General features: G+C 38.9%; 1 protein-coding gene across 5 annotated transcripts in view; it reads left to right on the forward strand.

Annotated features, from left to right (window-relative positions):
• The window catches only part of VTI1A (vesicle transport through interaction with t-SNAREs 1A), a 324,632-nt gene that overhangs the window by 280,830 nt on the left and 18,141 nt on the right, over positions 1-25,661 (forward strand). For 2 of the 5 annotated variants that reach the window (XM_044438869.1, XM_044438805.1), the window contains exon 8: positions 6,985-9,843. The exons of 2 other annotated variants lie outside the window; for them this stretch is intronic. Coding sequence is in view for 2 of the 3 variants with exons in the window: in XM_044438805.1 (XP_044294740.1) it covers positions 6,985-7,078 (94 nt within the window). In the remaining variant the exon portion in view is untranslated. One more of the 5 variants, XM_044438853.1, reaches the window with a different exon arrangement.

The raw sequence follows: 25,661 nt of genomic DNA on the forward strand, positions 1-25,661 counted from the left end.
TGCTTCTCAAATAAAGCCTGGCACTCATTCCATTTTTTCATAATGGATTGTATCACATCACTGATAACCTCCTCCCTGTCTTCCTCTTCCTCAGTGGAATCCTCCTCAGCAAGTGCCTTCTGCTGCTCACTCTGGAGTTCAGCAAGTTCTTCTGTCATCAGCTCCTCTATGTCTTCCTTGCATGAATGCAACTGCAATTGTGGCAATCTCCCCACTCAGGCTGGGCGAGGAGATGGCTGCAATCGTGCTGGTTGGGGGCGGGGGGGGGGGGGAGATGGCTGAGATTGCGCTCATCTTTCCTGCAGGAGCACACCTGTGATCACACACGTCTTCCCTGCATAAACGCAACTGTGATCGTGGCCAACTCCCCACTCATGGGGGTGGGGAGATGGCCACAATCTTGGTTGCCACCCAATGCAGAGTTCGTGACCCAAGTCAATTTTTTCATGAAATTTTTGTTTGTGACCCAATTTGATTGTGAACCAAGGCATTTGTGAGCTGAGGCACCACTGTATTTGCGGAAGAGCAACCAAGTAATTTGTCTCATCTCAGACCTGAATGCTGCAAGGGATCCTGGAGATTACATGGTTGGAATTGTTCAGGACTGCCATTGTAGATGGGCATAGTAGAGCACCTGGCAAAATTCTGCATCCCATGCATGGGGCTCAGCAACAAGAATTGCTCTTCCTTTGCACTATTGTAGGTTTTTGTTCACATGCCATTTGGTCCAGTCCACACAGTGGCAACAGTGAGAAGGAGGGCCAATAGGTGCATCATGTATTTGCTCATGGGCTTTCTGCCTTTCAAGCAGATGAGTGTTTGCAGTAAGGCAAAAGCGGTGCAACAATAGCAGATGGCGAGAAGATAGACTCAGTGAAGGAAGGGACTCATTAAGGGTGTCTTTCTCAAGGGCCATCAAAAACCTGAAGTAAAAGTTCCATGTGATCATCTGATTCTCTGACTCAATAAGTTTATGTTGGTTGGCTTGACATGCCTACAATTCTGTAAAGGTTGAGTGTTGTAGTAATTTTGTTCTAGTTTACACCTGGTGAAGTGTTCAGGGTCCTGCTCGCACACTATCTTCCTTTTTCTGCTTGCCCTGTTTCTGGTGACTGTGCTTTGCACCATCAGATTCGCATAGTAGGTAAATGTTATTGGCTCCAAGATTGACAGGGAACGTGTTCCAGGAAGAGGAGTGCAGACATGCATAATGTGTCCATCCCAGAAATCCAACTACTGGAGTATCTTTGGATATTAAAGTATTGCATATCATGTGCCTTTTGTATTTGACAATATTTTCTTGTTGATTTGCACATACCCACTGCGTTATTTTAACTACATGTATAAATTCTTAACTTTGACCCAGTTCACATGCCAAGATTACCCATGGATTGGTGAAGCTGCTATGGCATAAATAGCTGTACTGTCTCCTGCTACTCACCATTTTCAGATTGCATTCAGTTTAGAAGGAAATGCTGCAATTTTTAGTGTGGCATATGGGTTGTTGTGGGGAAAACCTATGGCTTGCTGTGGTATTAAAATTCTGGACTCCCGCCCCCAACAACTCACAGTCTTGGGTCATCATGCATTACCAAACTCCTCAGGAAAGGGACATTATTTTCTAAACTAGATGTTATGTGTGAACTGAGTCACAAAGAGTTCCCAAACTTAAGTAGCTTAATTTTTTGGGTTGCTTATTCGGTGAAATTCCTTTGTCTTAGTTTATTGGAATGCTGAATGCATGAATTTTCAGAAAACACTTTTGGAAAGTATATACTTCTCCTAAGTCCATTTATGTTCTTGAGAAGACTATTTTCCTCAAGCATTTTCTTTGAAATAAATGAATGCTTGTTTGGTTGGTTATTTATTTAAAGTATTTATATACCGTTTGATTAGCATAAAGTTCTCAAAACAGTTTGCACAATATAAATTAAATATACAAAATCCAGCAATTATGGCAATTTAAAATGTTAACTGATTTATGGCAGCTATTTATTTTTCTCATATTTGTACTGGTGTCAGAGCACAATGTCTCTTGAAACTTCCTTTATTATTAAAAAAAATGAAAAACACTTTGTATAAAAAGTTTGCATAGGATTTATCCTGTCACATATTTTGCATCACACTGCTAAAATTTCTAATTTCAGGACAATTGTTATTGTAACCATTAGTGCTTAATAGCAGGGCATCATTATTCAGTGCTGGTCATTCAGGCAATAAAGCGTGTGCAAGACATTAGGCTGAACTCTAAATGCCGTGCTCTCCCCCACTAAGAAATGCTGCTTTTTTGCTTTGCTTTGCTTTGCTTTGCTTTGCTTTGCTTTGCTTTGCTTTGCTTTTCTAACTGATTTAAACTAATTCGGAATTCTAAATGAAAAAGTACATTACATAACATAATGTAATAAGCAGTATTTTATTCTGAAATTCCTACACACATAACCTTGCTGCAAACCCCACCGGAGCCAATGCAGGTGTAGAGAGAGAGCATGTTAACACACTAAAACCGTGCAAAGAATTGTGTTAGGAATGAGTGTGAACTTCCTACTTCTTGGCCTGGAGATCATTGTGGAGACAATCTGTTTCACTTGTGAGGTGGAAAACTGATCTTTCCTCATCTTGCTGAACAATGTTGGCATTTATTCCAGGAGCTAGAAAGATGTGTATGCGGCTAAAATTAGCACAGCACATGTAAGACAAGGAACTGGAACTCACAGTTTTTTAAAATGGTACACCAACTGTGATTTCCATCTAATTTCAAGCCAGTCGTCCTTCCTCATATGTGGTTTGGCTGGTTTTAGGTTAAAATTACATGAAAGGCATATTCATAAGGCAATAAGTCTATTGTCCAATGTGTATACATCATTACTCATGTGATAAGGATCGCATTTTATGTGGGAGACTATTGGTAAAACCTCAACCTTTCTTTGAGCAAACCAGTAGCTGAACCTTTGAAGCTGTCAAATGGTAATAGTGGAAAATGTGATATTAAGTAGAAATCCTTGGCAAATGAGGGATTCTGTGCAAGGGCCCTAAATGGACATAGGCAGAAGCATTCGTGAAGCTCTGGAACTTTTATTTACACAACTTGCAGGTGATCCATGGCTGTGGATTCATGATGGATTGATGTCTTCACACAGTATTTAAAGTCAAGAAGACCATGTGAGAATCTCCTTTTTGTTGAACAGTAAAATCAGCAGTTGTCATAACAGAATATTACCATTGAGGGCTGGTTTCAAATTGTATTTTTTCCAGTATGAGCCACCCCATCCATCTCTGATGACATTTTTGTGCAGAGAACTGGAAGTCTGATCAAACCCTCATGGACACAGTATTGTTACTGCAGTATTGTTACTAAAAAATGAGAGAGAAGATTCTAAATGTCTCATGCACCCCATTTTACATCACTGTGCAGATCTATAGCCGAAACCTTCTGTGATTTCAGCACACAGGCTACATCGAATAAACGGTTAATTTGCCTTAATATCAGCAACACTGTGATTCATAATGCAAACTGGAAGCATCCTTGATGTTTTAGTCACACATTCCTTTTAATTTGGCCATGCATTCTTTTAAAGCTACAGTGTGCTAACTTAATAAAATGCAGCATGCAAATGCACAAGTTTTTGCCTTCAGGCACTTTAGCCATGGATGTTTCAGTGGGTGTCTTCTTTCAAGTATATATTCTTTCTTAAATTATTTACCCTGTAAACATGCTTTGCATTTTCAAAGGAAGCTCTGGGTCCCCTGTCTGGGAGATTTTGCTGCATTTTTTAGGTAAAAGGAATTCAAAATTATAAATATCATTTGTTTTTCTGTTGGTGAGTTAACTGTGTGGCGTTTTGCAGATGAACCCCACATTTTCTCTTTCCCTCCCCCACTTGAAATGCCTTGTTGCTTTGCCTGGAGCAATACCCACTGGCAGTGTCTGGCTGTGACAGTACTCGAGGCCTCTTTACAGATGGGCCCTGCCAATGCCAACCATTGTTCTGCCACTGTGAGCTGGTTTGATTACAGAATTGCTGAAATCCCCCCAGCCCCCAGCCCCCTCCCCCCTCTCCTCTCCATTTCTTTAGTACCCTGGCTGGTTGACTTGAGATTGCAGTGTACTAATGTGAGAATCAAAGTTCTTCATCCTGTCACCTCCAAAGTAGAACTCTGTTGCTCCAGCAACATATTCAGAGTTTCCCTTGCTCTGCTCTCCTCACAGGAAAGCAGTACAGTTAATATAACTTTTATAAGGATTTAAAGGCAGTGTTTATTCTAGGGTTAAATATGAAACATAATTCTGCTGAGGAGCACGTTGATAACATCCTTCCTATTTCGTGATTAATTTGTTCTGTTCAATATTATATTCTTTTGCTGCAATGGGCAGGCTAATTCGGATTCCTAGAAGTTAAACTTTGATATACACATCCTACATTGGTGCATTAATAGAACATTTAATTAGTAGATATAGGTGGGGGCTGCACGGCTTCATTTTGTCCTGATGAGGGTTTTAGTGATCAGCTTACAGATTAAGTAATCTTGCAATCAAGTGTGTAGCCAGAGAATTAGAAATGAAATATTTGGAGGAATCATTTATTTATTTTTCTTTCTTTAATTTGGGATTGATGAAACACCAATAACTAGGTCAGATACGAAGAGATGGCTTAAGAATTCAGCATGTTAGATGTATGCATTTTCCTAACTATGTGTTCGACTGAGCAAGTTTCATCCACAGTTAATCCTTTATAAATTAGTATTATGGATGCCTTGGGGCCCTCATCCCACAAATAAAATGGTTGTCAGCACAGTTGTATTAGAGGCATATTACTGTATACTTTTAAGGCTGGATTTTTAAAGAGTTTTCATGCTTTTTAATCTGCTTCTCTGCTGATTTCCAATTTCCCTGAGTTTCTTTACAGGATCAATGAGGGTGAATGAGTAAATATGACTCTGCTTTTCACACATTTCTTTGGGCAAATAGTTTGGTATCAGCTGTTGTTTTCCTAGAGAATGCCCCTATAGAAGAGAGAAAGATGAAGAGAGAAACAGAGTGCTAGGTTATGTTCAGGTACTAATCCGTACTGCAAACTAATAGGAAGCAGAAGCCCCTTTAATTAGCTTTAGTTTGTTAGACCATTAAACATTTTTCCCTCCAAGAGAGACTGAGAACTCTGCTCCTTTTGGCAGAGTAAATATTGCCTGTTAAGTTTGAATTAGCTGTCATCGTGGGAGAATTAATGCTGCGCTTTATCCTTTCTAGTGAGGAAGGGAAAAATAAACGAGACAGATCTTAGTTCAGCTTTAAGTGATAAATGAGGACAAAGCAGGCCATTCATCTCCTGCTAGCAAAGTGGACACAAGCACTAAAGCAGTTTTGCGGAAGACGTGTCAGCAAATGTGATCATTTTGTAACCTGTCAGAAGGATAGAGAGCTAGTCCTTTTAAAGTGTCACAGGGGAGTGTGTTTGTCTGATGTGACAGTTTTCATCCATCCATTTACTTTCTTTCTTTTCTTTTTTTTAAAGGTGGATGTTGGAGCAGTAGGGGGCATTCTGAGAAAAGTAGGGAGGGATCTGAAGTTGGTTCAAAACTGCATCCTTCCACACTTCCACTTTCCTGTACATACTGCCTTTGCATCCAAAGCCATCACATATAGCATAGTCATTTGATTGTCACATCTGCATAATTCAGTCTCCCACATAAAATACCGTTTGTTGAAAGTCACATTGTACCTTAATCTGACCCACACCCCAGCCTGGTGAACCTTGTTGCCTCCTTTTCCACAATCCATTGTTTTTGTGAATGACTTTACACTGTACTGTTCAGTTTTCCTAAAAATATGCCTAAATGAAATTTTCAGTTAGTCATTTTCTTTTCTGTATCTGATTCTGATGATTTCCTATGGTCAAAAATGTTCCTGTCATGTAAAGTTAATATTACTTCTCTAGAGAGAGACTAAGTTAAAGACAACATTAGAGTAAAACCTAAGCCTTCCCTAAAAATAATCTTGATTATTATTCAATTATTCCTTTTTAATATCTTTTAAATTGTTCAATGTCATTTAAACTCTGACGAGTGATAGCTTTTATCCAGATGAAATGAGAGGTTCATCTTTACAAATGGTGAAATAATATAAAGTGTTATTATTTCTCATATCTTTTTAGTATTACTAATTCCTACCTTTTAACTACACCACAATGTAACACTGGCTTTATTACCATAAGTGAATCTGTGCTGCTGAGACAAAGAAGGCTTTTAGAACATAAGCTTCACAGTTTGACACTTGTGTCTTTATAATATATCATTCTGTCCCTCATAACTATCTTTTATACTTCTCCCTTGGTACTTCATATAAGTAACTACCATGCCAACACATATTTCCATCCTTGAAATCTTTTACCTTAATGGCAAAATCTTTTCAAATTACCTAACTCTTTTTCTTTGGATGAGAAACCAAAATAAAACTGTTTGAAAAGGTCTGAATAGCTAGTCTCTTTTCTGTGAATTTTATCAGCTTTTATTGGGTTTCTTTTTAAAGCAAGTTTAAAACATTTAGATGGATTCTAAATTGTAAATTAATACCTGCAGAAAACTAATACAGACACTAAATCTCTTCCCTTAATGCATTTCCTAAATTTCACAAACATAGAACAAAATGCTTTCAAGTACAGCAACGGATGGATAACATGTTGGTTTGTTTCTAAAAAAGAAATAGCTTGCAAGGGAACAGAGTGATTTAGCTTAGAACTGTGGCAAAGGGTTAACCCTTCCTCCAGCAATTAGGTACTGATCCTGTTTGGGAAATATGCCTCATTTTTATTTTTTTATTTTTTTAAGAGCCATGCAAGGGCAAAATACATGAATAATCCCATGTCTAGTCTGTCCCTCAGAGACCAACTATTTAGGTAACTCAAATAGCAAAAGACAGAGGGATGATTTAGCTCAATCTTTTATTGTCTTACTCTCTTTTACCACTTTCTCTTCTTTTTCTTCTCTTAGGATCATCCAAAACCGGATTTTGATAGTTATCTTGGGGATCATCGTCATCTTTGCAGTCGTGATGGTTATTTATCTTTCTGTCAGGAGCCACTGAAATCTTTGTTCCTCACTAACCAGTAACAATCTGCTTCGAAGTAATTAAGACAAAGTGGTCACATGAATCATTCTCTTGCACTGAAATGGTTCTTCCCTTTCAAAGCCCGCAGTTCAACTTCGGTGCAAGTAGCATAAGCATATTCTGTCTTACTGGCTGCATATGTATTTGATATTTTTCTTTATTTTATTCTTTATGTGTCATAGTGTGACTGTTCTGGTTTTCCCATATGGAATGAGCATACATAATTAGCAGATATAAAAGATAACATGGTAATTAGCAAATGAAATTCCAGTTCAGATTATTAATGTTTACAATTATAGGAGGTTAAATACTTGACTTGCATTGAGTAGTATTTAAATCTCTGGCAGGAAGAACTCGTTCAGGAATTTGGAATAGGACCAAACAATTTTCAAAAACATACTGTACATACTCATGCCTGAATAAGTCTCACAGATACAACCCAACAAAGCTGAGGAACTATTGTTTCTAACAAACATATCAGCTTGACAAGATGTCCACAATGAACGCATTATTCTAGTGACCGTTTTCTTATTTCCTTCAGACATTTTTTTCTGGCAGTGTATATATTCTTCTCTACACACGAGACCTGAATTGTTAAATAAACTTATTTTGCAGTGCTTCTCTATGATCATATTACTATGATGTTAATATTGCATTGTATTGTTGGAATTTTTATGAAAGTAGAATCAGTGCAGAAAGAAACTGGAAAATAGATGTATAGAGATTCTTTCCAAGTCATTTCTGAATTTAAATTTAACAGAATAATGAGAACTAGAGTTTGAAGTTCTATACATGAATACAGAAAATGAGATTGTGTGTGAGAAATATTTTGATCCAACTGTGTATAAATTTAACAATTATTTTATTTCAACAAGAATTGCCTTAGATATTATTCCATCTGCTGAGCCGACCAGAAAATAGCTGCATAGTAAGTGCTTCTTATATCTAAGGCAAGCAAGACACACTTCTGTTTGCATTTCTTTGACACTATTGTTTGCACCTTCTCTTTGTGCAGCAGATACAGGTTTATTTCCTAGTATATGTGCTGTGGAAGACCACAACCAATTCTTGTGTCTTGGTGAATATAGGAGTAGGATGAATGGAAAATAGGCTTCTATTCAAAGGAGCATGCACAATACATTGTCATTTTGTGAAAGGTTCTTATGGATATACCTTTAAAATGTAATATATTAGGTAACTGATAGGTAGACACAGGCAGACATCATTCACAGGACATAATCAGAATATCCTCACATAGCTGGCAAACTATTCCAGATCTCAAATCTCTTTTTGTAATATCCCAACATGAACCTTTCCTTCCATTGTCCATTACTTCCTGCTTCTGAAGTCTTATAGCAGTGGAGAAGGAATGTTATGGTCTTGACTGCTATGAGCATGCACTGCAACATCCAAAGTCACCAGAAATTATGGGAAATATAGTACACATGACTTTCAATATTCCTCAGTGTTGGGAATCAGGGAAAGAACACTACCCGTACTTCCTGGGATTCCTGGGTGCTGTCCCACATGTTTGTAGCAGCTTCTGAGAACCTGCTAAGACCATTACTGTGCTACAGCTTCCAGGCAGGAAGTGGAGGATAACATGTGGACCCATAAGGATCCATGGCCACTCATTCTGCACTTTGGGCTGCTCTTAAATGGATCTGTGGATGGACCCATCAAATTTGACAAGGATCTGTTCCATTTTCTGCCCCGTCCTATCACTAAACAAATCCCTGTTTGAATCCTCAGTGACCACCTCTCCCACTTGTGTCTAACAGCCTATTCTATTACTTGTGCTTATTAAGGAAGGATGATCCAGTTACTTAATACTAAGCGTGATTAAAATTCAATCATCTGTTTACCTGGAGGTATAAACAATGATTTTCATAGCTTTTAAAATACATTATGAGGAGTTCCTTGCAAAGATTATGAAAGTGGAACTTCTGAACCCTTAGGGAATAGACTAAACCAAAAAACATTTGAGAGACACAAAAGGTAGTCAAGAAGTCACTTGAAGGTCATAAGAATCTAGTAGCATGATCCCACCAAGTATTTTAAAGAACATGGAATCTCTTTTGGCTTCCATGCTATTCCTGGTCAAACACTCAGGACTGGAATTTGGCCCAAAACTTGTTCACTATCCAGGTACAAAGAACTGAGTGACATCTATGTTGATGTAGCCTACTCAAATAAAACTTGTATAGCTTAGTGATGAAATTCAAGATGAGGAGACCCACAAGAGAGATGTCATTTATTGAAAAGGGTTAGGGTTTACATGTCTTCAGATAAATCTTTTAAGTTGTGTAAACAGAACAGTAGCCTTTACCATCTCAATAATACGAAAGGATTGCATTCATGGAATATGTTCAAATGGGGATGTGAAAGAAGCCTAAGCAGTGTTAAAAGTATGTATGAAAGCAGATCAGAGGATGTACATTTTCATAAATCTTTCTTTTGATAGCAGCTTCTGTAAATATAAACCTCAAAGGAAAAAAATTAAATTCTATTAGTTTACTGATTATTTGTTATTGTTTTGTCCTTGATCTACTTCTTAATGCCAGTGGTACAGATACCACACAGATACTGACATCTGTTTCACAACACCAGCCGTCATACTCTGAATCCTTTAATAATAATAATAAATAAAATGTTTTCCTAGTATTCAAAAAATGTATTCACCTCAATATGCCTCATGAACAACATCAAATAAACAACTATATGTCTTATTGTAAACCTCACCATGCTTTTCATTCTGTATTCATATAATTTCACTTCCTATGTTGGAACGATCTCTTTCTGGCAGTATAGAGGAGTTCTGTCATAATGATACCCACATACTTGATGATCTCAGAATCTAATTCTTTACTGCATAAGGCTGCTGCGTTATGTGTGTACCAAAATGCTCTCTTTCCTAATGTTTTTCAGAAAGCAACCCTTTGGAGCCTGGTTCACTTGTGAAATGTGTAGGGTTGTTCCAGGTTTATAACATGGCCAGGTATGCATGGAAGCACTGAATCATTCAAGCTGGTGGTACAGCTAGAGTCCCACAATGGTATCCATTTGAAAATGTTTACAGTCATGGTAGGTATAGGCTTGGTATTCCTTGGGTGATTACAGTCCTGGATGAGCGGCCTTCTAGGTTGCATTTCATGTCCCAGACAGCAGATTGTTTGACTAAGCATTGAGTTTTCACACTTTGATATGAAGTAATAATCATGGAAACCATCATGTGTCCAGAAAAGAATGATGCACGAAGAACCTCTAGATTCATAATACATCTGAGTTTGTTTGATTGCAAACCTGGGAAAATAAACATGTACTGGCTATTATTGTTCATTTATACACATAGAATGTTGGAGTTAATGTTGCTCCACAATGAGTTCCTAGTGTTACATTAACTAAATCAGCAGTAAGCTGGTGCTACTGGTATCCAAGTAATTAAATGCCTACAGGTAGGAGAACAGTCACTGCCATTCCCACCACAACACAGGTTCTGACTTCTACTGAACTCTTGTGTCACATCTTTAGGAGGTCGATGAATGAATCAAATGCATCCAAATGTAACCATCAAAAAGCAAAGTGTTCTAATGTTGCAAAGCATTTATTGAATGATGATGAATTAAGGCATGCACATTAACATGCTTTTCTACAGTGTGTAAAATTCATATTTGCTAAACAGTTCTATGCAGAATCACTAAACTAATTCTGCACTGATTCAGAATCAAACACAATTTAATTAAAGATACTTAAGTTTTAAAGAGTTTTTAAATGTTCTACGTTTTGGGAAAAATACCAGAAAAATGTAGCCTGACTGACGTCAGTTCCCATCTCTGGGATACAAGGCCATTTGGTATTCTGTTTAAGGCAGGCTGGATTGTCTTATTTTGCAGCCAGCTTGGTGGGGGGTTTTCTTTGCTGCTGCTTCAGAGCACGGAGCTTCAAAGGCTGAAATTAATGGTGAACAAAATTGTGCGGCTCTGACCATCCCATGCGGGGCAAACCCATTGAGGGTTATCATTAAGTAAAGAAATAAAGCGGGGGGGAAACCCTGCCAGTTCCTAAAAAATCTCATCAGATAATGACCTCAATGATTGGGTTTTCATTACCAAACACATCCTGAGATTGTCTGCCCCACAAAAAAGCAATAAAAAAGCAACTGTGTGTGTCTCCCTTCTCTTTCTCCCCCCCCCCTTTTTTTGCACATCTTTTCTTTAAACCTGTCAGATCATTTCAGTATTTCAAATCCGAGGAAAACAGCCTGCCTGCTGCTGTATTTGAAGTTGTAATGGTGTCAAAAAGTCACGACTGACTGACAGCCGTCAGTCCCAGAGGAGCTCATTAAATCATAAAAACTTGACAAGGAAATAATTGAGCATCACTGGCAGCTTGGCGCCTGTTTAGACGTTTTTATTTTCTTTCATTATTAGTCCCCACCATTACGTTCATTAACAAATTGCATTAAACAAATGTTAAGGGCTAATGATTTGTTTATCGTGGTTTTTATTATTATTATTATTATTTAAACATTAGCTGCGTCATGTGGTACCTCAGCAGCTTCACGCTATCATCTGACTGAATATTTTTCCACTCAGAGCTCTGGGTACTGTTGGAATATGAAATAGATTATTCATTACCCTCCTCTTTGCCACTGATTTGGTTTCATGTAGCGTCTTCCACAGAGAAAGATGAAAACTTGTCAAAAATAGGTTATATCTTATTCTAAGGGCAACAATAGCAGCAGGTACAGGCACACTTTAATATTTAATTAAGGTTGATGTTAACCCCTTTAAATGACTTTAGCTGTGAGTTATATTCAAGTGTAGAAGAGAAAAATAATTGTACTTAATTTGCAACCTGTACAGTAGGCCTTCATTTTGGACTTTCTAAACAATTAAAAGAATGGTTTAAAATAAAAACCTGAAGCATAAATATTCATATATTTTCCCTGTACTTCAGTTAACTACTTTGGATCGTATCCCCAATATAAATTTCCTTTCATTCCTTTTGTCTTTTTTAACCATCCCAATAAAATTCTGAAGAACACCCTGGTGATGGAAAGAGTTACATGTAAATCCCCGAGAACTTTTGTAGCTGTGGTAATAATATTCTGTTATTCATGATAGTCTGTTAAGTGCTCGGCATGTGCTTTGAACACAGAGAGTTTTGTTTCAAGCAGCTGCAAATAAGTCTTCATTGGGGGAGGGACACATTTATTTTTAATTGGGTATCTTCTTGTATTGTGTGTTAATAGCCCCACAACCCTGTTGTGATACAACAATCTGAGCTGGAAAGATAGGCAAATCAAGCTGACTCTCACTGATCTAGACCCCAAAACTTAAGTAATAGTTTACCAGTGGTCTAGTCCTAATTATTTCTACAGCACTACACCAGTGAGTAAATTTGATCTGCAAATCAGTCCAAACCAATCTGCATGCTTTGGGCATCAAAAAATATGTCAGATGTGCCAGCCCCTGCTGCACACTATATTTCAAGAATGAGAGGACTCCACAGTTTTTGGAGTGGCTTCCAGCTTTCCAACCACACAAGTTCCACTGGTCCCTTTGGGCTCCTGCTTGATGCTCATCCATGCTTGAGGCACCATTTTCAAAGCATAAACAGAAAGTATTTGGGTGAAGAGGATACAGCAGCAAGGAGAGCACAGGTGGTAGAAACGTGCAGTCCCTTTCAACTGCTTACTGGTTAAGGAAGCCCTTTTTATCTCCTATTTCGCTATGCATTTCAGTGCCATGTATACTTGGAGATATGGAGCCAATGAGCTACCAAAGACTAGGTCTAAAGTAGGCAAATTTTCTTTGAACATATGATCTCCCCGTGCTTCATTGGAAACTGTTTTTGCAGCCTTCCTCAATTTAAAAGTGTTTGCCACACAGCAGTGGAAACATCCTGTATAAAAAGAACAGAGTGGAGTTGTTGCGAATCAGATATGAGCTGCGGGTGACTAACCATGTCCACACTTGGAAAAAATGCATCTTTTTTTCCTCTCTTCCTCAGAACTTGTCAGATGACACCAGAATCTCTGAATTTTTAACACTCCTTCACTTCATAGGCTGCCACCTATCCAAGTGGTGGGAGTCTTCTAATATGCTGTACCACACATTTTGCTTTGCTACACTTTATTCAGAAGAGAAGGGCAAGGATGCATGGGCAGCAGTCATATAGGAGCACTGACTGTCATGAGATTGTATATGGATAAGTACACTCAAGCGCTGTATGTTGTAGATCTTGCTAGTGCAGATCATGATTTCATATATGAATGGAATTGACTGCAAATCCAGGCAAAATGTGGTTACTCCCAAAGCTTTGCTCTTGATTGTTAATGGGTGTGTTTCTCACTACCTAAAAACATACCAGTTGGCTATTTTTCTCAAGTGATTCCTTACCATGTGCCACAAAGATTCATTCACATCTGCAACAGGTAAGTAGGACAAACATGCCCACACATGCACTTCCTACAGAGACTTCCTACAAAATAATAAAATGGCATTATGTGTTGGGAGAAAAGTATCAAATGGTTGGTTGCTTTTCCTAAATAATTTCTGTATACATGTGTGATGCAGATACAGTGCCGCATACAAAATGTATTCACCCTACAGAACTAAAGCACAGTTGATCTCTAACCATATATGTTGAGAGAAAACGACTATACTGACAGAAGCAGTTGTATTTGTTGCATATAAATAATGAAGGCATCTAGAGGAGTTAAAAAAAACCTGTAGACTATGATACAGTGAACTTGTGCACTCAGTCATTCCCTTCATCCAAACAACTGCCTTTGGCGTGAATAACAGCTTGGCTGATATGAAGCACAGTATTGATCTGTTGCTCAAGAAAGTCCATTGATAGTTCTTTGGACTTTTCCTGAGGTATGGCTGTAACAGCTGAACACGAGAGGGATCTGCTGCTTCTATCTCCAGCTCATCCCAGATGCATTCAGGAGAAGACCAATCCACACAGGGCAGGCTGCTCTCAATCTACACTGTTCTTCCTAAGACACACACATGCACACTTTCCCCCTACATTTTTCTCACTTTGTGACTAAGGGCCAATTCAGACTTTACCTTTAAAGACAAGTCTAAACTGTACCCAGGTGTAAATGGCAAAACAAGTGTGGTGCTGTCATACGTGAACAACATTAATCTGTTTAAATTAACAGGCTGCTCTGCAATACATGCAAAAATGGGAAACGGGAACGCTTTGGGCCCCACTCCACCAATCTTGCAGCCTAAATTCAGTTGGTTCTTGCACCTGTTTAAGAAGTGATGTGTGAGTGTGGCAGCTATTGTATCTTTTTGTTGTTGTAGTAGTAATTGCCATCAACTTGCTCTGGGCAGGAAGATTTTTATGTCAGCACCTAGCACATAATATACACTTTTCAAATATCTTAGGATCTTGGTTTAATTTTCTATCTCAGATCTATCTTTTAATAGGTAAAGAACATGCACTAATCTTGCTATGATCTGCCATTTCTGACAGCTTGGGTGCTTCTGTCACCAGGAAACCAGAAGGCTCCTATCACCAGGAAAACATTTCTGATGCAAGCTATCCATAAACTTGCAATTTATGATAAACATTTCAGAGGTACTAACATTTTTAGGTTGGAGATGCGTCCATGCAGCATGCACCTTACCTTTTGTACCACACAGAATCTCCACGCGCACACCCTTCCCCATACTTTGAAGAGCATGCTTGGTGCAATTGAAGCACCATAGTGCATATGTGTGTGTGTGTGTGTGCATACTTTACATGAGTGGTTTTACCATTTTTAAAGCAGCAGAAAGAATGTCAAGAGCACAGGGCAAGAACAGAACTTACTTCCAAGTAAACGTAGTTAGAGATTGGGCTTCAAATCCTGCTATTTCATCTGGGAATGCTTTATCTCTGGTTTCATTAGTTTCACATCTTCATCTAGTCAGTTTCACAACTAAAAACTTGTAGTCTTTGTTTGCCTTGCCTGTTGCCCACTCTAAACATGGTTATGGAGAAGACTGGTAGTGCATGACATAACATTGCTCTGGAACTAGAAGTGCATAGCAAACAATAGATCAGACCACTTTTTTGGTGTTTCGCAGTAGGAACAAAAGCAGAAGTGATAACACATGGGAGGTTTATAATTGGCCTACACACAGGTACAATTGCATGAAGGAGGCATGATGATTACTCTTTCAAAGCTTCATCTAAAAGCTTCCCTTGTAACTAGTATTTCATTTCCATATGCAGGTGGAACTTTCAGTGTCTTGTTGGGAAAAGTACCAAAGCTATTGATTGAAGTACGTGTGTGTTTTGTTTCAACAGGTAGCGATGTATGAAGAGTCTGTTTCGGGGGTGGGAATACATCCAAGCTCCTTGTCTCAGCTCCCCAGACTCCAACCCACATTCTCTCTGCCCTAAGTCCACCTTGTGCTGAATGTCAGTGTGGGTGTCCAGCAGGAAATGTGTTTGAGCATGTCTGTGAATCCAGTTTGTGCACACACCACCCTCTGCCTACACACCCACTGTGCAAGTGGAGCTGTGGGCTTTGTATACTTTTGTGCCAAGACTTGACCTGGGCTCAGATGGTTTCCTGGCTGGGCCAAGCATGGGGAAGAGGTCCAATGAATTCAAGAGAACAGAATTCCAGCTGGATCTTCATGTCCCTACCCACAGGCAAATACCAGCTTTTGTGAGAACAGATTTCAACCAGGAAAATGGCACAGGGGAAAGGATGGTTACTCTTCCATTCCTTGCACAGAAGCCCAATCAAAATGCCTCCACAAAGTGGCTGCTTTGATATAACTATCCTGGCTAGTGCAACAGGGAGTTAGTGTTTTCCTAAATGCAAGCTCAAACACAAAAAGACTTATTTTCTGGATTAGGGCAAGTCAGCAAGGATCCCTTCAGCGAATTCCACTGACGTACCCCTTCTGGAAGGGACCGCTGCTCATTTCTATTTGCTTCAAGAACTGCTAGCTTTCTCTTGCTGGATCCTGTCCCCCTCCCACATTAATCTGAAGAGTTCTCTGGCCTCTGGTATTTGGTGTGTGATTATGTGATGAACCAAATATGAATCAGACACTGCAGATCTTTAGTATGATTTGATGCAAAAAAAAAAAAAATCTTCAGTTGAGACAGTTTGTGATGTTTTTCAGTGAAGAGAATCAACCAGTTGCTGGGAAACATGGGTGGAAGATTCATGTCCTGCTTGTAGGTTTCTCATTGGCCGGTGTGCAAACAAAATGCTGGACTAGATGGACTTTGGTCTTTTGGATGACCACCAGAATGGATCATATGCATCTACTGTGACTTTGGTGTACTTTTTCTTTAAAACCAGGATGGGGAAACTATGGTTCTGCATGCATTGTTTGACTGTAACTCCTACTATCCCCAGCTATTTGCCACGCTGGCTGCAACTGATAAAGAGTCCAGCAATATCTGGACGGACAAATGTTCCCATCCTAGCTTTAAAATGGCATCTTCTGATACTAATTATAGCACCTCAAAAACACTATAGAATCTCTAAGTATCTGGAATTGGCCAACACAGAATCTGTAGGACTTTTTAAGTGCTTCACAATAGGGATTAAGCAGTAAATGTCCAGTATTTAGCAGGGGAAAATAACTATACTCATCCTATGTTAATAAACCTGGTTTAATCTCATCATGTGAGATTAAAGAAAGTGACCAAGTATAAGCTATCTCTTTGGCTTCAGGTTCTTTTTTAAATGTTAACAATGTTACACTTTAGTCATTGGAAGGTTGGACTCATGCAATGTGCTCTGTGTCAGGCTGCTTTTGAAGAATGTATAGAAACTGCAATTAGTCCAGAATGTCGCACCAGCTTAATGATAGGTTTGACCTCAAGGACATACAACACAAAATGTCAATGAACTATGTATGAGCTATTTATGGACTCAGATTGAAGTGCTTGACTTCAAGATTGACTTGACCTTCAGAACCCTAAATATGCTGAGTTCTGAAAACCTGAAGGACCACCTCTCATATGTGTTTCTATTCCCTGAGAGCATCTAGAGAAGCCCTGAAATTTGGCAGGTAAGTATTAGAAACATCATCTAAGAATGCCCATCTTAAAACCCAACTACCTGGCCACCTCCAGTGTTTTCGAAGGAGAGTTAAGGTCATCCTTTTTGAAACTTGGCACTGCTGATTTCCAGTTTAATTGGAACTGGCTTCTGTTTCTATTGAGCTGCCACAGATACTCTATTTTGGTTGCAAAGCAAGGTATAAATATAATAAATATGCAACATTATCACATTTTGCTGTGTGACTGGGGCATTTTAATTGTCACAACACATTTTATTCTCAAAATAGGATTTGTGAATTTCAGACATCCATTCAGACTAGCAAGTTGTGACATCCTCTTCCAAAGCAAGTCAGCATTGTGCCAGTCAAAATAGGTACATCTGGCAGGTAAACTTAAAGGCTTAGGTACAATTCAGTGTGTATCAGCAATTCGTAAATGCCACTTAAAAAATCATGTACCATATCTACTAAATAGACTCAGATTGGAAGTCTGTTGTTAAAGTCAGTGCTCTGCATGAAGGATTAATGTTTCCCCCACATAAAAAAGACCTAAGCTATGGAAAGCCCTCCCAGTGTTGCTCCATCCTTATGCAGGCACAATTCTTACTGAAGTCAACAGGCTTGGAAATAACCAAGGCTATTTATAGGCAGCTCCTATTCTACCAGTCACATAACTGTCCCTTTTTACTGCTGTAAGGGAAGACAAGAGGATTTTAAAGTTCCTTGAAGCCTGGACTGTATCTTTTATTATCTGTTCCGTGTATGTAAAACATGTTTGTTTGCTTGTATGCTTGTTTAATATACAGCTCATATTATCTGCAGATCCATTGGAGGCTTGTGACTCTTGGTTTGAAGTAATCTACCATAACCACACTGCTGAAAAACAAAACAAAAGGTTGATGCCCACTTTTACACAATTCGCTCTCTCTGTCTCTCTCACACACACACATGTGCACGCACCCAGAATAAAATAACTTGAAGGGCTGCCAGAGGACCATCCTCTATTTTTGAAAGCATCCTGTTTGAAACATTGTCCACTCCATCTCTGGTTTAAAGAGAAAGGAATGGCTGGGTCTTGAACTTCCCCATCAACAGCTCCTGGGCAAACAGGTCACCTGGCCACAGTCTTGAACATTATAGTAAGACGGATCGTATTTCTGTTTATATCACAATTATTTTAAATGTTCATTTGTACGGATAGATTATCATATGCAATTTTTTTGAAAATTTGTGCCCCCTTTTTTCTCTCTTTTGGTGATTTATGGCCCCCTATTGCTACCCAATTGCTCAGCCCATCTCATGATAACAGTGGGATACATTTGCAGCAGACTGTCTGTAGTACTTGCAAAATGAGTGGATGTTTGGAATGCAGGCAGAGGCTAGAAAGCCCTGCCTGTGCCCTTTAACCTCACATCCTCTGCATTTGAATTGCAGTGAACTTACCTCTACCAAGCACAGGCTAAGCCAACTGAGAATTAGAGAAGTGGGGTTCATAATAGGACGAAAAGGAAGGGATGAACCACAGCTACTGAGACCTGCCTTACCAACATTTGGTGAAGAGTAAGAAGTTTACTGTTGACCAGCCAGAAAGCTAGCCCTGGGCTGTTTTCCGCAGACCAACCAACACTAATATGCAAAGCAATTCCATAACCATGGTCATAACTAGGGATGTCAGAGAAATCTGCTCTGGATTCAAATGAGTTCCGATTTCTATGAATCTGACCTGTGTATTTCACAGTGGATTGGCTTTTTCTGGGTCACATGGATTCCATGGTCTTGCAAACTTTTGTACAAGTTGCACTAAATGCAACTAAATTCATTTAGTTGCACTAAATGCAAAGTAGTGCAAGTAGAACAAAATTCTGTTTCAAAAAAGTCTGTCAATAAACAGATCACAGAGCAAAAGATACTTGACAATGGATCTAATAAAATCAATAGTTCTCTAACTGTAACAGGTTGACAAGGAGCAACCAATAACACTAGCCAATATCACTTGGCTGATTAGCAAGATTATATTCAGGGCAGTACCACTTTGGAGAAGCACTTCTCCACTTTAGAATCCCAGTCTTACTGACATAAAAGAGAACTGTTGCTGTTTGAATTAGTTAGCAAATGCTGAAACTAAAGTTGTTATCACACACATTTGCATCCAGTGAAAGCACTTCATTGAAAGAAGATTGTCGAGAGAAAATACAGGTACAGGTTCTTTCATGATCCAAAGTTAACATATGCTGTAATGGCCATTAGCTTAGATGGCCTGGGAAGCAAAGACAGTATTTGTGAGGAATAGGTCTATCTATGAGCTTCGGTCACAATGACTAAACTGAACCATACCTAATATTAGCTGTGGTGGCTGGGCCAGCTTCAACAGCGAGGCAGTGGCTAACCAGCTGCTTCCTTGTAGGCTTCAGAGGCATATCATTGGCCCTTGTGGGAAACAGAATGCTGAACTAGATGGACTTTTGATCTGACCAGCAGGACAATTAACAGCGATTTATTACAGCCAGTGACCAGCTTGTCCTTAATAAACAATTTACAAATAACACTATAGGTTAAAACATTCCAACCATTAAAAGACAAAATAACAATAAACAAATGTTATCAAATTGTTTAAAATTACCAGTTACAATTTCTAATTAAAAATTTAAAACATTGCGTACAATATCATTGTGGATCCTATAAGCTCCTATAAGGAGCTTCCTAGAAACCTCAGGATCGGATGTGCCTGGCCACGTTCTAAACAGATGAGAAATGAACTTGGCCCGTATTTCTTGATACAGCCAACAGCTTTCTTGGCCTGTTGGCTAAGATCAAGTATAGTGACCAGCAGGTCTGTTGTACTCCCGAGTGAATATATTCAGTTCAGGAGCATCCCTCTAGATGTCCACTGACCATCACTAAAGATCCCTAAAGGCACACAGCTTCCTTTCTCTGGCTAATCTTTATATAAATAGACTTTTTCTTCTGTTCAAAGAAACAGAAACAGAGAGGTTGGTGTAAGGAGATGGATGAAAAATTTGCCAGTACACACGAAAAAAGTCTTTTTCACTGTATCTTATTTAAAGTCTTGAGATGTACTAGAATGAGATGCAGAATTTTAAAGAAAAGTCTGCTTCTGGGCTGTAGGGCCACAGCGATGGGTGTTCTATTGCCTGAATTTTGAGTCCCTTTTTATTTCATTTTACATAGCTTTTTAAATTCCACCTTTTAAAATAGGACTTTGCATGCTAAAGATTGTAGAGGCAGCCAGAAGAGAGCAGCATATACACAATACATCCCTCAATAGAAAGGATTAAAAATCAATGACTTCCCTTGTTTCCAAATTAGAAAAGCAGATAAGATGCATGTCCTTTATTTTCTTTCTTTCTTTAGTGTTAAGGCTTCCGTCGTCCACTGTGCAATAGCAATTCCATTTCTGAAAGCACCCAGTTTGTTTGGCATAGTGTGTGTCTGTCCTGAATACCTGATGTTCTGGGACATTTGCCAAACCGGATTGAAATTTGGTAAAATAAGCATCTTCTTTCTTAAATTGATATACTATACTCTCTACCTATTACATCTTGAAAATAACATTTAATAATAAAACCAAGAAAGAACGAGAAACCCAAGAGTAAAAACCATATAGTAAAATTTGACTGAAAACTGTCAAAATGTGATGTTTCTATTAATGGAGGGAGCTAGTAATTATTATCATACAGAACACGGAAAGATGGCTGTTATTCCTAGAAATAAGAGTTCCTCTCCACGAGGTTGACACAAGGCATTTTGCCATCTGAACAATAGAAAAGATGGTGCTTCTCCCATTTCCGTGTGTAGAAGCTGACCAGATTGCTGGAGTTGAATTTCACCTCAATCCTGGCAAAGTGACAAGTTCCATCACACCCATAAGAATTAATTCTTACTAAAAAAAAAAAATCTGCCATCCCCCGCTCCCAGTAATGTCAGAATACCTGAGGGCAGCAGGTTAGCTTCAGGTAGTAAAAGGTCCGTCCTCCAGTACTTCACCATCACAACCCTGTCCCATGTGTGGTTTTATGTTCTCACAAATCATAGGGGGTTGTTTGTTTTTCTCCAATGCAATTTTAATGTGTTTATTGTTTCAATTTATTGGGTGATTTTTTAAATTGATGTGGGCCACTTGGATTGTCCATTCTGAGACAGAAAGTACAGCCTATAAATCTCTTCAGTGCATTCTGGAACTCTCTTCTGTGCGCTGTTTATTTGGCTTCTCTGTCAGGGTAGATTGTTTTGGAAATTTGCCCCACTGTGTATCTTTCTGCTGTTTTTCTGTCCTGGCCTCAGTTTGTGTGTGTGCGGGGGATGTTTAATTGTTATATGATTTTTTTTGTTTTGTTTTTAAGATGTCTTTTCTGCCTGTTTTGTACAGCGCTGTAGGAGTGGCAGCTGAAAAGTGGTTTGGGTTCTGGTAAAATAAATAAATATTCACAACTACTGGATAAAAATATCAGCAGTGATGGATGGGGACTCCCAAAATTATATCTGCTTGATCAGTTAGCCAGCTGTTCTGAAACTACGGGGGGGGGGGGGGGGGGGGGATTTTTTTTTTTTTTTTTTTTGTGTGGTTTTTTTTTGTGCTGTTGGGGGGGGGGGGGGGGGGTTGGCAGACTTTTTTTTATCTTTCTTGTGTGTGTGCTTTTTTGAAGCATTTCTTAAGGGAAGAAATTTGACAGCCGAAAGCAGAGATTACTGAAAGGGTTGGAGATACTTTTGTTTGTCAGCTGTGGGAAATCTTAAATTGGGTTCTTGATATTATAAGTTTAAACAGATTTTTTGTTTTGAAAATGATCTTTCCAAACTTCAACTTGAAAAATATATTACTTATTAAAGTTACAGTTGTGTGCCACTTATCTGGGAGTAAGCCCCATTGAATACAGTGGGTTTTCCTCTTATGTGTATGTATAGGATTGTATTGTGAGGGTCTATCTGAAGTCTTCAGTGGTTGTAAGTGATCAGCCAGGAAAATGTATCACATGTGTGAAATTAAAGTGGTAGATGATATCTCTCAATAGTTGTAGAATTGCCATATAAAGAGTTCACACAGTCCAACCTTTACATTGGCTTAGATTTTGTAATTTAAGAATGAAATCCCATGTTAGGCAGACAAAAGTCCAACAATTCTCAGAGCAGCATGGATTGTATCCAAAACAGAATAAATGAGGGGTAAAATCACCACTCTTAAAAATGCATACGATATGAAAAATCCCCTCAATGATCTTTTAATCATTAAAGTTAACAGATTCAATTATCTCCTCTGGTTCTGGTTCATCACTTTCCATAACTTTTCTCAAGGTACACCATTTTAAATGCATCATCCATATCATTTATTTGTTGGATAATTAAAAAGCAACAAAAAGATCTCTGTAGAAACAGTATGGCATCAAACACAAGCAGCCAAGGAAGGAAGTAGGGGTAGATTTGCTCCTGGCAAGTTCCATATTTTTTGCCATCCTATTGAAATAAAATGAAAAGGAAATGCTGAGTCAAGCAAAGGTCTGAGGACTTATCCTGGAATCCCATGGATCCCATAGATCCAAAGCGTCCCCTGCCTCATCTCTGGAGTGCTCCATTTGGGACCTACTGCAGGCTAGTGTGGACCTTTCATGAATCTAAGTGGGGCCTCTGAAACAAATATCCCCCCACCCACATTACTCCTTTCCCACAGCAAACAACCTTCTCTGCATAATCCTAGTTCTTGCCAGCCCGTGGATCTTAGGATTGTGCTCAAAGCCTTCCTACATATTCTTCAATATTAAGAAAAATGTTTGTTATTAAGAAATGTTTCATGGTCATAATCAAATCAAATTATGAGCTTCATTTGTAAAAGCTGTAACGTAGGCTTTTCATTTGGAAAGGGACAGTGCTTTTGCATTCATGCCCTGCATTGGTTTCTTAGCTGCCAACAGTCAGTACCTGAGTTCACTATTCAAAGGAATGATTCGCTTGGATGATAGAAGTTAAGGAAACACAACACTCTATTTCCCTTATTAAATGAATCCAAACTTTCTACAGATTTAATAGGGATGGCACAATGTCCCTTTATTCCTATTTATATTTATATAGCTAGTATTTCATAATGGAACAAAAGTTCTTGATTTCATATATCTCAACTCCATTAGCACTTCTCAGAACACAAAACAAGATGTAGTTCAGAATATCCATTGTTTCATGATAGTCTGTGGGCAGATGCTACCCATGGCCAGTGAACAGAAGGTGCATGAATTACCACATGAGAACACTGTTTTAAACCCAAAATTAGGAAGCACACATTAAGACATGAATCATGCAACTCACGCTGATTAAACCCCAGCTTGCCCTATGCTGCTTATGTCCGGCCTTCAAAAGCAAGTTAGAAAGGAAAGGTTTTATGTCACTCACTCCTGAATGGTATCCATTTGTGCACTTCCAAAGCCGCAACTGAGAGTACCCTGTGAATTCCTGATGGTTAAAGTTAAGAAGCCATTCCCAAAGAAGTTGTGATGAAACAAAGAATACAGGCACTCTCTTAGATATTAGGTGAATGGCTAATTCTGAGCTAGCCTGAGATAAATGCCCATCCTGAATCTATAGTGCTGAATATATCTATATATGCACATTTTAGATCTATTTTATTTAAACTATATCTAGTCTGCCTTACAGGGTAGACACCTTCGCAGGGTGGCTTACCACATTAAATACCTATCACAGAAATTGATGCACGCATTCATAAAATACTGAACACCAGCTATAAACCATTTCTCCAAACCTACAGTCTAATGGAGACCTCACAGCAGAACAGTCTTAAGTATATGAGAGCCAGGCCAACTTCTCTAGTGTAATTCCATGTTCAGAATTGCAGATTTAACCAGGAACTGTCTATGTGTCATGTGGATGCATGCGCACAATGCATCCGTCCATTTCTTGAGATGAGAAGCCCAAATATACTTTGCTAGATACATGAAACCAAATTAGATAGGGCTGTTACACGGGTGTATCCTACTTCCAAGCCAGATCTAGAGGAGCCAGCAGCCAACAGGGCTCTCCTGTTAGTTTGTCATGCCCATAATACCTGTCCAGGATTTGTTAGAAGAAGAGAAGAGTGGACCAGTGGCTGGGTGGAATAATGGGGTGAAATGACTTTTAAAAAGAAAAGAAAACCCAGTGACAGGGAAATGAGAGTGCCGAACAAGCAGGAGAGAGGAGTAGACAAATAAGATAAAATGCGGCCGGGGTGGGGATTGTGTAAGCAGCCTTGGGTTCCCTGCAGGAAAAGCAAGGTATGATATTAAATAAATACATAAATAGCTAGCTAGCCCTGGTCTACATATATTGCTAATAGGAGCTAAACAGAGCATGAAACACCATGTGAAACAAGGGAGCACACTGCCCCTTTCCCATTTGCAGCTTTCACTTTGCTGAACTTCCCAGGAACAATGTTCCTGAGTTGTTGATCATGATGTCCAGCCCAGCACTCTGGTTTGCTTAGGGTTGCATTAATGGTTAATTGCTGGCTGCATTCTTGGAGAATGGACAATGCACCCCACCCCGAGAGATCAGATGGCCCTGTGACTGAAGCTACCCTATACTTTAAGAGACAAATTTCGGTTTCAAGATAGGCATTGGAAAATCCTCAAGGTCCTGCATGCCAGATTCTTTGTTATCCAGCTCTGTTATGATAATCCAACTACAGACTGTATCTGGTTTGAATGTGCAGTTCAGCTATTGGGTGGTATAAAATAAATCCAGTGCTCTCACTGTTCAGGAATCACAATATTTGTGACAGCAACTGGCACCCCAAAAAGAAACAATAGCAAGAACCTTTAAATGATGGTGTCAACTCTATCAAAATAGCTTGAAGAAATCACTGATATTTAGTGAAATCCCAACTTCACTAGCATCAACCAGAAAAGACCTTTTGCGTTTAGAGATGCTTCAGATTTCTCCCGTAATTCCTTGTGTCCATGTTTCTTATAAAGCTGTCTCTCTAATAATTTTAAAGTTGTAATGGGAGTCTGAAGTGAATCTGTGTTCACTCCAATAAAGCAATCTGTTTCTTTGAGATTAGCGGTATATTTTCTTAAAGTTTCTTTCTCTGGATGCAGTTACTCTTTTCTCTGTGTTCTTGGCTGATCTACATCAGTTGTGCTGTGGTTAGATTTTAATCAGCTGTGGTACACAGTAATGTTAACCGTTGAAAGAGCCACTAATTAATCACCTTTCTCTATGTTGCAGAGAGATAAATACCCATCCCAAGGGAACCTTAATTTCATGGTTTCTAATGATGGGCAGATTACATTTATCTGGATAATTTCAGAGAAGAATGTGAGGAAGTGTCCTAAGCAATGGTCAAAGGCATTTAGGGTTTTGTCATTTACAATCGTTTCTGCCTAAATCTCAGATAGTTCCCTAGTTTTAGGTAAATCTAGCTTATTTGTCTTTATGTGTCATCTGCATGTGTCAGCTGTGATGGGGAAAAGTTCACCCTACTCTTTCTGCTCAATTTGAAGCATTTACATCCTGAG

The sequence above is a fragment of the Varanus komodoensis genome, unplaced genomic scaffold, assembly GCF_004798865.1.
Source record: "Varanus komodoensis strain SLA01 unplaced genomic scaffold, ASM479886v1 scaffold1, whole genome shotgun sequence".
Classification (NCBI taxonomy): domain Eukaryota; kingdom Metazoa; phylum Chordata; class Lepidosauria; order Squamata; family Varanidae; genus Varanus; species Varanus komodoensis.